This window comes from Nycticebus coucang, chromosome 9 (assembly GCF_027406575.1).
Source record: "Nycticebus coucang isolate mNycCou1 chromosome 9, mNycCou1.pri, whole genome shotgun sequence".
NCBI lineage: Eukaryota > Metazoa > Chordata > Mammalia > Primates > Lorisidae > Nycticebus > Nycticebus coucang.
In genome coordinates, this window is record NC_069788.1 from 84,488,918 (window position 1) to 84,502,804 (window position 13,887).

Here is a 13,887-nt window from a genome sequence, read left to right on the forward strand (position 1 = left end):
GAGGGCCGGGTGCGTCTTAGGCTCAGTAAAGCGGTCCTCTGGGTCAGCCCCGCACTGGGAACTTCCTGGCTCTCCGCGTGTGTTTCTAGTCCTAGCACTCCACCCAGGCCGGTACTGCCTCAGGGAAACCCTTTACTCATGGGGCCTGCATTTCCATCCCAGATCTGTTCTGCAGTGGTTGCCACCTAAGTAGATGCCCGGCCTCCTCTGGTTGCCCAGGGCGACAGGGGGTGTGGCTTCAGAGTGAAGTGAGGAGTGAGCCCTACTGTTGCTAAAAGACGGCTGCTGCTCTGTGCCTCGGGGCACTGCCGCTACAGTGTGGTTCCCTCTCAGCCGACTGTCCTCTCCTCACTCCCGTGCCCCAGAGTCACCGCTGACCATCTGCAGTTTAGGCCCTGTCCACACCCCTCGAGAAATCACCCATGAATCTGGACTCCTGGGGGACAGGCCTCCAGACCTCAGAGTGAGAGTGGAAGGGAAGGCTGGGAGCTCAGAGTTGCAGGTAGAGAATATAGTTTTTTTTTTTTTTTTTTTATTGTTGGGGATTCATCGAGGGTACAATAAGCCAGGTTACACTGATTGCAATTGTTAGGTAAAGTCCCTCTTGCAATCATGTCTTGCCCCCATAAAGTGTGACACACAGCAAGGCCCCACCCACCTCCCTCCTTCCCTCTTTCTGTTTCCCCCCCATAACCATAATTGTCATTAATTGTCCTCATATCAAAATTGAGTACATAGGATTCATGCTTCTCCATTCTTGTGATGCTTTACTAAGAATAATGTCTTCCACGTCCATCCAGGTTAATACAAAGGATGTAAAGTCTCCATTTTCTTTAATGGCTGAATAGTATTCCATGGTATACATACACCACAGCTTGTTAATCCATTCCTGGGTTGGTGGGCATTTAGGCTGTTTCCACATTTTGGCGATTGTAAATTGAGCTGCAATAAACAGTCTAGTACAAGTGTCCTTATGATAAAAGGATTTCTTTCCTTCTGGGTAGATGCCCAGTAATGGGATTGCAGGATCCAATGGGAGGTCTAGCTTGAGTGCTTTGAGGTTTCTCCATACTTCCTTCCAGAAAGGTTGTACTAGTTTGCAGTCCCACCAGCAGTGTAAAAGTGTTCCCTTCTCTCCACATCCACGCCAGCATCTGCAATTTTGAGATTTTGTGATGTGGGCCATTCTCACTGGGGTTAGATGATATCTCAGGGTTGTTTTGATTTGCATTTCTCTAATATATAGAGATGATGAACATTTTTTCATGTGTTTGTTAGCCATTCATCTGTCGTCTTTAGAGAAGGTTCTATTCATGTCTCTTGCCCATTGATATAAGGGATAGTTGGCTTTTTTGAGTGGATGTGGATTAATTTGAGTTCTCTATAGATCCTAGTTATCAAGCTTTTGTCTGATTGAAAATATGCAAATATCCTTTCCCATTGTGTAGGTTGTCTCTTTGCTTTGGTTATTGTCTCCTTAGCTGTACAGAAGCTTTTCAGTTTAATGAAGTCCCATTTGTTTATTTTTGTTGTTGTTGCAATTGCCATGGCAGTCTTCTTCATGAAGTCTTTCCCCAGGCCAATATCTTCCAGTGTTTTTCCTATGCTTTCTTGGAGGATTTTTATTGTTTCATGCCTTAAGTTTAAGTCCTTTATCCATCTTGAATCAATTTTTGTGAGTGGGGAAAGGTGTGGGTCCAGTTTCAGTCTTTTACATGTAGACATCCAGTTCTCCCAACACCATTTATTGAATAGGGAGTCTTTCCCCCAAGGTATGTTCTTGTTTGGTTTATCAAAGATTAGGTGGTTGTAAGATGTTAGTTTCATTTCTTAGTTTTCAATTCGATTCCAAGTGTCTATGTCTCTGTTTTTGTGCCAGTACCATGCTGTCTTGAGCACTATGGCTTTGTAGCACAGACTAAAATCTGGTATGCTGATGCCCCCAGGTTTTTTTTTGTTACAGAGAACTGCCTTAGCTATACGGGGTTTTTTCCGGTTCCATACAAAACGCAGAATCATTTTTTCCAAATCTTGAAAGTACGATCTTGGTATTTTGATAGGAATGGCATTGAATAGGTAGATTGCTTTGGGAAGTATAGACATTTTAACAATGTTGATTCTTCCCATCCATGAGCATGGTATGTTCTTCCATTTGTTAATATCCTCTGCTATTTCCTTTCTGAGGATTTCATAGTTTTCTTTATAGAGGTCCTTCACCTCCTTCGTTAGGTATATTCCTAGGTATTTCATTTTCTTTGAGACTATGGTGAAGGGAGTTGTGTCCTTAATTAGCTTCTCATCTTGACTGTTATTGGTGTACACAAAGGCTACTGACTTGTGGACATTGATTTTATATCCTGAAACATTACTGTATTTTTTGATGACTTCTAGGAGTCTTGTGGTTGAGTCTTTGGGGTTCTCTAAGTATAAGAGCATGTCGTCAGCAAAGAGGGAGAGTTTGACCTCCTCTGCTCCCATTTGGATTCCCTTTATTTCCTTGACTTGCCTAATTGTATTGGCTAGAACTTCCAGCACTATGTTGAATAGTAAAGGTGACAGAGGACAACCTTGTCTGGTTCCAGTTCTAAGAGGAAAAGCTTTCAGTTTTACTCCATTCAGTAAAATATTAGCTGTGGGTTTGTCATAGATAGCTTCAATCAGTTTTAGAAATGTGCCACCTATGCCTATAGTCTTCAGTGTTCTAATTAGAAAAGGATGCTGGATTTTATCAAATGCTTTTACTGCATCTAATGAGAGGATCATGTGATCTTTATTTTTGCCTCTGTTAATATGGTGGATAACGTTTATAGACTTGCGTATGTTAAACGAGCCTTGCATCCCTGGGATGAAGCCTACTTGATCATGATGAATGACTTTTTTGATGATAAGCTGTAATCTATTGGCTAGGATTTTGTTGAGAATTTTTGCGTCTATGTTCATGAGTGAAATTGGTCTGAAATTCTCCTTTTTGTTTGGGTCTTTTCCTGGTTTTGGTATCAGGGTGATGTTTGCTTCATAGAATGTGTTGGGGAAGATTCCTTCTTCCTCAATTTGTTGGAATAATTTCTGCAGTACAGGAATAAGCTCTTCCTTGAAGGTTTGATAGAATTCTGGAGTGAAGCCATCTGGACCAGGGCATTTTTTGGTTGGAAGCTTTTTTATTGTTTCTTTGATCTCAGTGCTTGAAATTGGTCTGTTCAGGAGCTCTATTTTTTCCTGGCTGAGTCTAGGGAGAGGGTGTGACTCCAAATATTGATCCATTTCTTTCACATTGTCAAATTTCTGGGCATAGAGTTTCTGGTAGTATTCAGAGATGATCTCTTGTATCTCTGAGGGATCAGTTGTTATTTCCCCTTTATCATTTCTGATTGAGGTTACTAGAGATTTTACTTTTCTATTCCTCATTAGTCTGGCCAATGGTTTATCTATTTTATTTATTTTTTCAAAAAACCAACTCCTTGTTTCATTAATTTTCTGAATGATTCTTTTGTTTTCAATTTCATTGATCTCTGATTTGATTTTGGATATTTCTTTTCTTCTACTGAGTTTAGGCATAGATTGTTCTTCTTTTTCCAATTCCATAAGATCTCTTGTGAGATTCTTGATGTGCTCTCTTTCTGTTTTTCGAACGTAGGCATCTAAAGCGATGAATTTTCCTATCAAAACTGCTTTTGCAGTATCCCACAGGTTTTGGTAGCTTGTGTCTTCATTGTTGTTATGCTCAAGGAAGTTAGTGATTTCCTGTTTTATTTCTTCCTGCACCCATCTGTTATTCAACAGAAGATTGTTTAGTTTCCATGCCTTTGGGTGGGGTCGAGCATTTTTGTTAGAGTTGAGTTCCACCTTTAGTGCCTTATGGTCTGAGAAGATACAAGGTAAAATTTCAGTTCTTTTGATTCTGTTGATATTTGTTTTGTGTCCCAGGATATGATCAATTTTGGAGAATGTTCCATGGGGTGATGAGAAGAATGTATATTCTTTATCTTTGGGATGGAGTGTTCTATATGCGTCTATCAAGCACAGTTGTTCTAGGGTCTCATTTAAGTCTCTTATATCCTTGTTTAATTTCTGTTTAGAGGATCTGTCCAACTCTGTAAGAGGAGTGTTAAGGTCCCCTGTTATTATGGTATTATCAGATATCATATTGCTCAGACTGAGTAAGGTCTGTTTCAAGAATCTGGGAGCATTTAAATTGGGTGCATAGATATTTAGAATTGAAATGTCTTCTTGTTGTATTTTTCCCTTGACCAATATAAAGTGACCATCTTTGTCTTTTTTGACTTTAGTTGCTTTAAATCCACATGTATCTGAAAATAAGATTGCAACTCCTCTTTTCTTCTGAATTCCATTTGCCTGAAAAATTGTCTTCCAACCCTTGACTCGGAGCTTTAATTTGTCTTTTGAAGGCAGGTGTGTTTCTTGCAGACAGCAAATGGATGGCTTGTGTTTTTTAATCCAGTCAACCAATCTATGTCTCTTCAGTGGGGAATTCAAGCCATTAACATTTATTGAGATAATTGATAAGTGTGGTAGTATTCTATTCGTCTTATTTGGTGAGAGTCCATTGCTTAGTTTTATCTTTTGCATCAGTGTGGAGGTTTGGTTCTGTCATTTAATTTCTGAGTTCTTACTTTGCTGCTGATCCATTTTGGTGGTCAGTGTGCAGAACAGGTTGAAGTATTTCCTGTAGAGCTGGTCTTGTTGTGGCGAATTTCCTCAATGTTTGTATATCCGTAAATGATTTGATTTTTCCGTCAATTTTAAAGCTTAGCTTAGCAGGGTACAGAATTCTGGGCTGGAAATTGTTCTGTTTAAGTAGATTAAAGGTAGATGACCATTGTCTTCTTGCTTGGAAAGTTTCATTAGAGAAGTCTGCAGTCAATCTGATGGATTTGCCCCTGTAGGTCAACTGGCGCTTACTCCTGGCAGCTTGCAGAATCTTTTCTTTTGTCTTGACTTTGGACAGGTTCATCACAATGTGTCTTGAGAAGCTCGGTTAGAGTTGAGGCGACCTGGCGTCCGATAACCCTCTGAAAGCAGTGTGTCAGAATCTTTGGTGATATTTGGGAAATTTTCTTTTATAATATTCTCTAGTATGGCTTCTATTCCTCTGGGGCATTCTTCTTCCCCTTCTGGAATTCCTATAACTCGTATGTTGGAACGCTTCATAAAGTCCCATAATTCTGACAGTGAACGTTGTGCTTTCTCTCTCTTCTTTTCTGCCTCTTTTACTATCTGAGTTATCTCAAAAACTTTGTCTTCTACCTCTGAAATTCTTTCTTCTGCATGGTCTAACCTGTTGCTGATACTTTCCATTGCATCTTTAAGTTCCCTGATTGACTGTTTCATTTCCTTCAGCTCTGCTATATCCTTTTTATATTCTTCATATCATTAATCTCTGATTTGATTCTGTTTTTGGATTTCCTTTTGGTTATTTTCCACTTTATTAGCAGTTTCCTTCATTGTTTCCATCATTTCTTTCATTGTTTTCAACATGTGTATTCTAAATTCCCTTTCTGTCATTCCTAACATTTCTGTATAGGTGGAATCCTCTGCAGTAGCTACCTCATGGTACCTTGGCGGGGTTGTTCTGGACTGGTTCTTCATGTTGCCTGTAGTTTTGTGCTGATTCTTCCTCATGGGTGATTTCTTTTATCTGTTTCCTTGCCCTAATTTTCCTTTCACTTCCTCTTGCTCTTTAAGTTCTCGTGCAGTTGTGGGCGGGTTTAGGCGGATTGAACACACGCGACCACTTGCCGGTTTTCCACTGTTTTAGTCCTCCTCTTGGGGTCCGGAAGTCTCTCACTGACTCCCTGTATCCTCTCAGGGGTGATGATAGGCAGATCCCACCAGCCAGAGATGCCTGGAGTCCTATATCCCCAGACTCACGGTGCCCAGATGCAAGGAAGCTGTTACTCGGCTGCCATCTTGCTCCCCCTCCCTCAGAGAATATAGTTTTATATAGTTTTATGCCTGGCTTGAGAACGCTGTGGCACCCTAGTAGGGGAGGTAGGTCCACTTTTTAGAGGGTCTCTCCCGTGGAGTGTAGTGGGAGGACCTTTGAACTCTGCTCGTTTGTGGGGCACTCTGAGCCGTTCTCATGGGGGAGGGAACTTCCGTCCACTTGGTGATGGATTTTGTACCTTTTATTTGTATCTTGGGGTCACAGCTCGCCTCAATGGGGTTGATGTGCATTCTTCAACCTTCTCTCTTGTTGCAGCTCAAATCCACCCGGTTACTTGCTAAATTTCTGTCCTTTAACTCTCCTTCTGGACAGGAGCCTCTGTGGAAATCTGGCTTCAGTTAGCCATCTTGTCTCCGCCCCCAATATATGGGTTGTTTGTTTGTTTTGTTTTTAGAGATAGAGTCTTACTTTGTCACCCTAGGTAAAGTACTGTGGCATTATAGCTCACAGCAATTCTCTTGCCTCAGCCTCCTACAGGTGCTGGCCACAGCTGTTTTTAGAAATGAGGTCTCATTCTGGCTCAGGCTAAGCTCAAACTCCTGAGCTCTGGCAATCCATCTGCTTCAGCCTCCCAGAGTGCTAGGATTATAGGCATGAGCCACTGCTCTGGGCCCTAAACTATTTGTTGAATGGATGAATTTCTAGTCTTAACCTATCATTAGTTTTTCTCTTTCTAAAAAATATTAGTTGAGTAAATAAATGATTGGCAAATCAAAAATGTTGATTGGTTTTTGACTAAATTTAGTTCATAGTTACCCTGTTTTCCCGAAAATAAGACAGTGTCTTATTTTTAAGGTGTGCTCCCAAAGATGTGCTAGGTCTTATTTTCAGGGGACGTTTTATCTTTCCTGTAAATAGGTCTTATTTTCGGGGAAACAGGGTAGTAGCCATCTTCAGGATATACAAATGATAACTAATAAAAGATGTTTAAAGAGGCATATGTTTAAAATAGTTCAACACATTTTAATTAAATTTAAACTGGATATAGATTATAGATTCAGTGTCTTCCAGTGGGAGGAAAAAAATCTTCCACCATGAAATAATTTTATAAAGTTATTGAACAATGTCATTTTTGCACTACTCTCATTTTCTTAATATAAATGTTTTATTTATAAGGTAATACACATTTGTTACAGAAAAATTAATATATAAGTGAAAAGCAGAAAGTTTCAATTTAATGTGTATTGATATATGTAATTTTTTATTTGATTATGTTGAGTGAATTTAGTGAACTTTATGATGAAAAATTTCCTGAAGAGTTTGGTGTAATCTGTGTTAGAAATAAAAGTCTTAAAAATTGACTTTTTTCCTCAAGAGCCAAATAAATGAACCATATTTTGATTCTGATTTATCATCATCAAAACTAAATTCAGATTCAGTAGATATGTTACTGTTTGTCATTGTGTTAAACCGTGTTATATTCACTTAGAAAATAAAATACCAGCAGAATGGTGCTTTGACCTACTAGAAACTTGATGTCTTGCATCCTGCTTCTAATTAGTCTTCATGTGGGAATAGAGAGGAAAAACCTTGAGGTATTTAATGTAAAAATTTCTCCCGCCTATTATCTTTTCAGTATTCAGGTTTCTTCTTTTTGTTTCTCTTCTCCCATTTCTCCATCACTCTGCCTCCTTTTGGAGAAATCCCTCTTTTCTTTGTATCTTCCCTGTCCCTTCCACTCTGTGGTTGGTAGAGCATCACTTTGAAGAGGAAGAGGGTCTCTGCAGGCTTCCAGGACAGGTGGAGGGAGTTGTCTGTTGCATCTCTTCTTTCTCCTCAGTTTGTGAAGAACATGATAATTTGCTAAGGCCCTGGAACCCACAGTGGGCTTAGGGAGGATGCAGCAGGCAGTCCTGCTCAGGGATTTCTCACGTGGCATTGAAAGCACCACACGTCTCTTGGTCATGTGAGATGGGGTCACATTTCTGAAATTTACAATTGCATCCGCCCAGAAAGGTTGAATGTGAGATTCCGTGACAGACCTCATCCCTATAGAAATAAGTGGAGTGGAACCATCACTAGAGTTAGGTTATACCCTTTACCACCCCTTTTAATATGTGCTTAAGAAATAAAGCAAAAAGCAGATGTATTTTCGTAAGAAAAATGTATTTGCATGGTATTATGGTTTTTTTATCTGAACAAGTGAGGTACAATTTCTGAACTATTTTTTGTCATTCCTGATACTGGAGTCTTAGAACAGAACAGAATCACTGAACCTACCATATATATATTTTTTAAACTAATAATTATGCATTATAACAGGACATAAAATTTTAAAAATATAGTAGTTAGAAGTCATTTTTATACATTTAGTAGCTTTCTTTTTAATATATTTAAATGTCACATTGAAGGTGATTATTTAATGTATTCAACTTGATTTCCTTATAAAAATTGATAGATTTTTATTGATAGAAAAGAATATTTCTAGATAGAAAAGAATAATCTTTAGAAAAGTAAATTTTAAAAATATAGTAGTTAGGAGTCATTTTTATACATTGAGCAGCTTTCTTTTTAGTATATTTAAATGTCACATTGAAGGTGATTATTTAATGTATCCAACTTGATTTCCTTATAAAAATTGATAGATTTTTATAGATAGAAAAGAATATTTCTAGATAGAAAAGAATATTCTTTAGAAAAGTGAAGATCTGATTTTGAAAAATAATTTATATCTTAGAAGCTACTTATGTGCCCTTTTTTCCCTCTTTCAGAGCATTTTGAATCTTCCTTTGGGTTAAATGTGGGTTTTTTTGAGAATTGTTTTAGGAAATACCTCTCCATGTATTTATGAAAGTACCCGTTAAAAACAAACAACAACAAAAGCCTTTAACTTAAATGTATTTTGTTCCTATGTAGAGCTGTTAATGTTTCAAAGGTGTTTTACGTACATAGATGTTTCTGAATTATGGATTCACATAATAACAAATTCTGCTTATTTTAGTTCTCCACAGAGGTTTATTGTATGAACTTAAAATAAGACTACAGCTGATTTGTGTAGCACATATTAACTGTTTATTTAGTTTAAGTGCACGTCTGTATCTCTTGTTTCTCATCAACCTGAAAAATTTGCATGCTGCACGATAGCCATCTTCTTTTATACTTTATTAAATATCTGTCAATTATAAATATCAAGGTTTTACATTAATGTCAAGATAGTACATCAAAAATTCATGGAATATGTGACTTTTTCCAAGGGTATTTAATACTTAATGCATTTGTGTCATTTTTCTTTCCAGAGATATTGACAGGTTTTATTAAGTGTTTGTTAGGGAGATTTCATTTTTATCAAGGGACTATAAAGAGAAGCTGCATGCTAAATCAATTTTTTTTAAGCTGGAATATTGTTCATTTTTTTCATCTTCAAACACTTATAATCCATAGGTTTTATTTAAATTTCTTCTTGGTTTATTTTTGTTTTATGTGAGTGATAGTTCAAGACAGAACTTTAATAAGGATCAAATATGCTGACTGTAGTGGTTTTTAATTTCCTTAAGCACAGCTACCCGACCCGTGCAATATGGTAAATTCTTCAAAATGTCATAGTTACATATTTAGCAATATTGCTCCTTTTTATTGAAGCCAAACAAACAATTTTAGATATTAATCTTTTCCAAATATAGTGATTATTTTGTACTAGGTACAATATTACTGTCTCACAAGGAATGCCTCCTTTTGATGGAAAAGGAAATGGGAAGAGTGCTTCACTGGGTTGCTTGGCTTGGCAGGAAAAAAATCAGAATCCTCTGTTGAAAGTAATTTCTTTAGTGTTCTAAGTCTGATTATGAGCTATGGCAATTATTCATTTTTCCAATTTCAAATATTTATTTTGCTCAAGAAAGTAAAAATATTAATCACTTAAGAAGTTTACAGAAAACCTGAGGTTAGTTTTTAGCCCTGCATTTATTGGGAGGTTTGGGTTGCAGGGAGTTCATGCTTGGACATACCCATGGCCTGCTCCCTTTGGGCCTGTGCCTGAGGAGCCCTGCCTCTGTCATCTTTCTGACAGGCCAGATGAACCTCTCTGGGGACACTCCTCACCCATCCCAGGTGTAGCTATGTCTTAGAAACTGTAGTCACAATTGCATTAGACCAGGGGTCCTCAAACTACGGCCAGCAGGCCACATGCGGCTGCTGAGGATGTTGATCCGGCCCTCCGGGAGTGTTTTTGTCACCGCTGCCTGTCCTGCTACAGTGCGCATGTGTGGAATGTGTGCGGCACTCTCCGACTCCCCTCCTCTCTGTCTCTCGACTCCTCCTCTCAGTCTCGGGACTAACTCATGCACACTTGCATCACTTGTTACGACCAGCAGTGACAAATATGGAATCAGACATTGACCATCTCATTAGCCAAAAGCAGGCCCATAGTTCCCATTGAAATACTGGTAAGTTTGTTGATTTAACTTTAGTTGTTCTTCATTTTAAATATTGTATTTGTTCCCATTTTTTTTTAATTCAAAATAAAATATGTGCAATGTGCATAGGAATTTGTTCATAGTTTGTTTTTTTTTTTAAAACTATAGTCCGGCCCTCCAATGGTGTGAGGGACAGTGAACTGACCCCCTGTTTAAAAAGTTTGAGGATCCCTGCATTAGACACTAAAATCAATTGGTCACAAAGAGTAGTTTTCTGTTTTAATTTTACTTTTTTTTTTTTTTTAAAAGTACGGGCTATGAATGTTTTCCATTGGAAAAGGCTGTCAAAAGCAATAAAACCCTTACAGGGGTTTCATTCTGAAGTGAGGAATGCTCACTTATCCTCTCTATAAGGTGTAAGCTTAAATATTTTCATCTAAGAGCATTTTAGCATCTTTCAAGTAACCTCAGATTAATGTGATAATTTTTAGAAGATATGCTTTTAAACCTCAACTTGATCTTCAAATGAAAAAGGCTTGGTGTTTTGTAAAATAAAATCATTCTGTCTACACCTTAAGTGAAACGTGCTTGGAGTAGACATTTGTTTTATCGTTGTTCATTTTCAAAATAAGTTTAAAACATTTATTTTCAAAGTTAAATGTTTTTTACATGGGAATTATTTTCAATATTTGAATTTTTCAGAGCCTTATAAAACTTTTATGTAATTATTTTGGGAGTTCCTTTTTTAGAAACCAAATTTTAGAAACCATTTTCAACAAATCCAGTTTTGGTTTGGAGTAAGTGGCAACAGAGAGGCCTTGGCTCTCAATAGTTCGAGAACACCTTGGCTATCACCTACTCTCCCCTATTGCCAGTAGGTGGCGATAATGTTCCAGTAGTGAGAGCTATGTTGAAATGAAAGTTATTTCCTTTCTCTAGTGTCACATTTTGCTGTTAAGTGCATGTGTCAGTGGCAGAATAGCTTTTTATACCAGAATTACATTCAGTGGGCACACCCTGCTTTTTTAAAGACGATAAGAACAACCCTTTCTAACAGATTCTGCAAATATTATGTAACCATGTAGACAAAATAATCTTCAAAATTAATCTGAAGAATGCATTTACACCTTTTTTTACTCTTTTATTTTTTTCTTTTACAACTTCATCAAGACTGTGAGCATGAACATACATGTTGGGTAAGAAATATATATGAGTAGTAGAAAGGGAAACATTTTAGAGAGTTTATTGTCCATCTCTGGTCCCTGAGATCACATGTTTGAATAGTTTTGTAGGGTTTGAGGTGTAAGATAATTTGAATGTTGGGAGATTCTTTTTCAAGTCATTTTGAGATTCCACATTCTAATAATGTTGATAATTGTGAACATTTCTGCTATTTAATAATTCAAACATTTTTGTTGGGCGTGTCAAATTTTTAATATTTGGGAAGTTTAGCATTGGAATTTACCAACTTTCAGAAAATTTCAGTTTAAATGAATTAAAATATTTACAAATGACAAAAACAGTAACACTTTCCTGCCTCCTAGCATATGAAAACAGAGGGGATATGCGAAGTTCCCAGTTGAAATTTCATTTTTAAGTGAAAGGAAATTTTAGCAATGGAATTCCCTTTATTTACAGTCTCTCAGTTTTTCTGTGGTAATTATGACCAAATTAGTTCTAGGGTGGTTCTTATATATATGCCAATTTGCACTTTTGTAAGGAAAAATTTGAACGCTATTGCAGATAAGTTTAATAATTAAATGAAAAACATCCTGAGGACTCCTGGAAGTGAGAGGCTCCAATCCCACAGGACTCTGACCTCCTGGCTGTACTGACCATGTGCTTGGTCTCCTCTATTCTCTACATGAGATTTCCTGATCTTTCTGTAGCAGCTAGAAAATGTCCTTGGGTAGTATGTTATTTTATATGTTGACCTAAAACATACCTCCTTTAATTTCATTTTTGTTGTCATGAATATACATTTTAAAAATTATGTTGAATGTATGTTTACATTTTGGCTTTTCTTCCAAAGGGTTAAAACTGGGCTAAAGACTAGAGGGGAGGCAGGCACCTGGGAACTAACACCCAATGGCAGCCTTTTGTAATACATAATTTGCCTAAAATTGCGCGCTGAGCTCAAGCTTTTGTTTTCTAATTGATTTACGGTTTGAGCCACTTTTACCTCATCCCCTACTGTCCTACACACGGTGCCAGCGAGTACATTACAGTGAGCGATGATAAATTACAGTGCACTTGTGATGCCAATGCGTCAAGAGTAAAAACTGCATGCTACATGGAGCTTCGTGCATTAACAGTGGTGCGGAGACACAGCCACAGCAGAATTTCATTTGTATCTCAAATAACCATTTGTTCATTTGATCACTTACTGCAATCTGTCTATCAGACTGTAATTGAAACTGAAGATTAAAATTATACTGTTACAGCTTTTAATTTCTTAATTGAGACAAAGTTTTTAAGTGCTTAAAAGGTCTGTCGGGGGGAACATTGTGATGAGAGAATATGAAACATATAACATTTTCTCGTAAGTGTGAAGTTTTGGATATTTTTACCAAATGTTCTTTTGTCCAGGAAAAAAAGTAGTAAGATTTACATACGCTGATCTGTGTTTTAGCTTTATCTTATTTGTTTTATGATCTTATTTTGTATCTTATTTTATCTTATTTATGTTATAATCTCATAAAAAAATATACTTTCCTGGATTTTCTGTGCTTGATCCACATTTGCCGGGTTACAATTCATTTGCACATAATAAGTTGATTCCTATTAAGTGATTTAAGTGAGAGGTGAATGAAAGAACCTTCAGTTTATTAGAGTGCCTTTAATTGTTCCTTTTTTTTGATACCAGAAGAGATTTGAAATCTTCTGAAGGCCTATGTGGCACATCGTGGCTTGAGGTATTAGGAAAGGCCAGGAGGAACACCTGACTTTGGAGGCTCTGCTTCTGTTTGGGGAGGGTGTTCCTGCCTTTTGTAAAGTCAGTCCACCTTAAATTTTATTTTGTACGGTGTCTGTGGGTGCTAGTATTGAAATATGAAGAAGCAGATTTATGGCGGCTGCTGGGCACAACAAATTAAGTTGACAGTGATGTATGAGAGCATAATAGCACGATGATCCCTCAGTAGCGCGGCTGGACGCCTCCTGCTTCATTTGGCTCTTGTTAGGATCTGTTAGGCAGCTAAATAATGAAATTCTGCTGACTGATTTCTGTTTTTCCTTTTTCTCTTTTCACCTCTGCTTTCTAAAACTTCTAATTCCCAGACCCATCCTCATGCCAACAAACTGCCCTTGAAGGATTCTTTCACTTATGAGGACTACAGGTTGGTGTGGGCTGTGTATGCGAATGTCTGTCTATGTGTGTGTGTTGGGGTTGGTTTCTAAGTGAATGTGGGATCTTGGAAGTGAGGGAAATGGTTCAGTAAGAAGTGACCTGCTGTGACCATTTAAAACATTAAAACAGATAGTCTTTCAGAAGTTATAATGAACAGCTTGGATAAGTATCGGCATTTTAATAGCCATGATGCCACATAGAAATTGCCATTAACCTGTAGT

At 37.6% G+C, this 13,887-nt stretch overlaps 1 protein-coding gene across 2 annotated transcripts in view; it reads left to right on the forward strand.

The window, feature by feature from the left end:
- Positions 1-13,887, forward strand: part of SETD3 (SET domain containing 3, actin histidine methyltransferase) — a 101,899-nt gene that overhangs the window by 72,383 nt on the left and 15,629 nt on the right. For both annotated transcript variants that reach the window (XM_053601128.1, XM_053601129.1), the window contains one exon: positions 13,597-13,655. In XM_053601128.1, the coding sequence (XP_053457103.1) occupies positions 13,597-13,655 (59 nt within the window). The remainder of the gene's footprint in view (positions 1-13,596; positions 13,656-13,887) is intronic.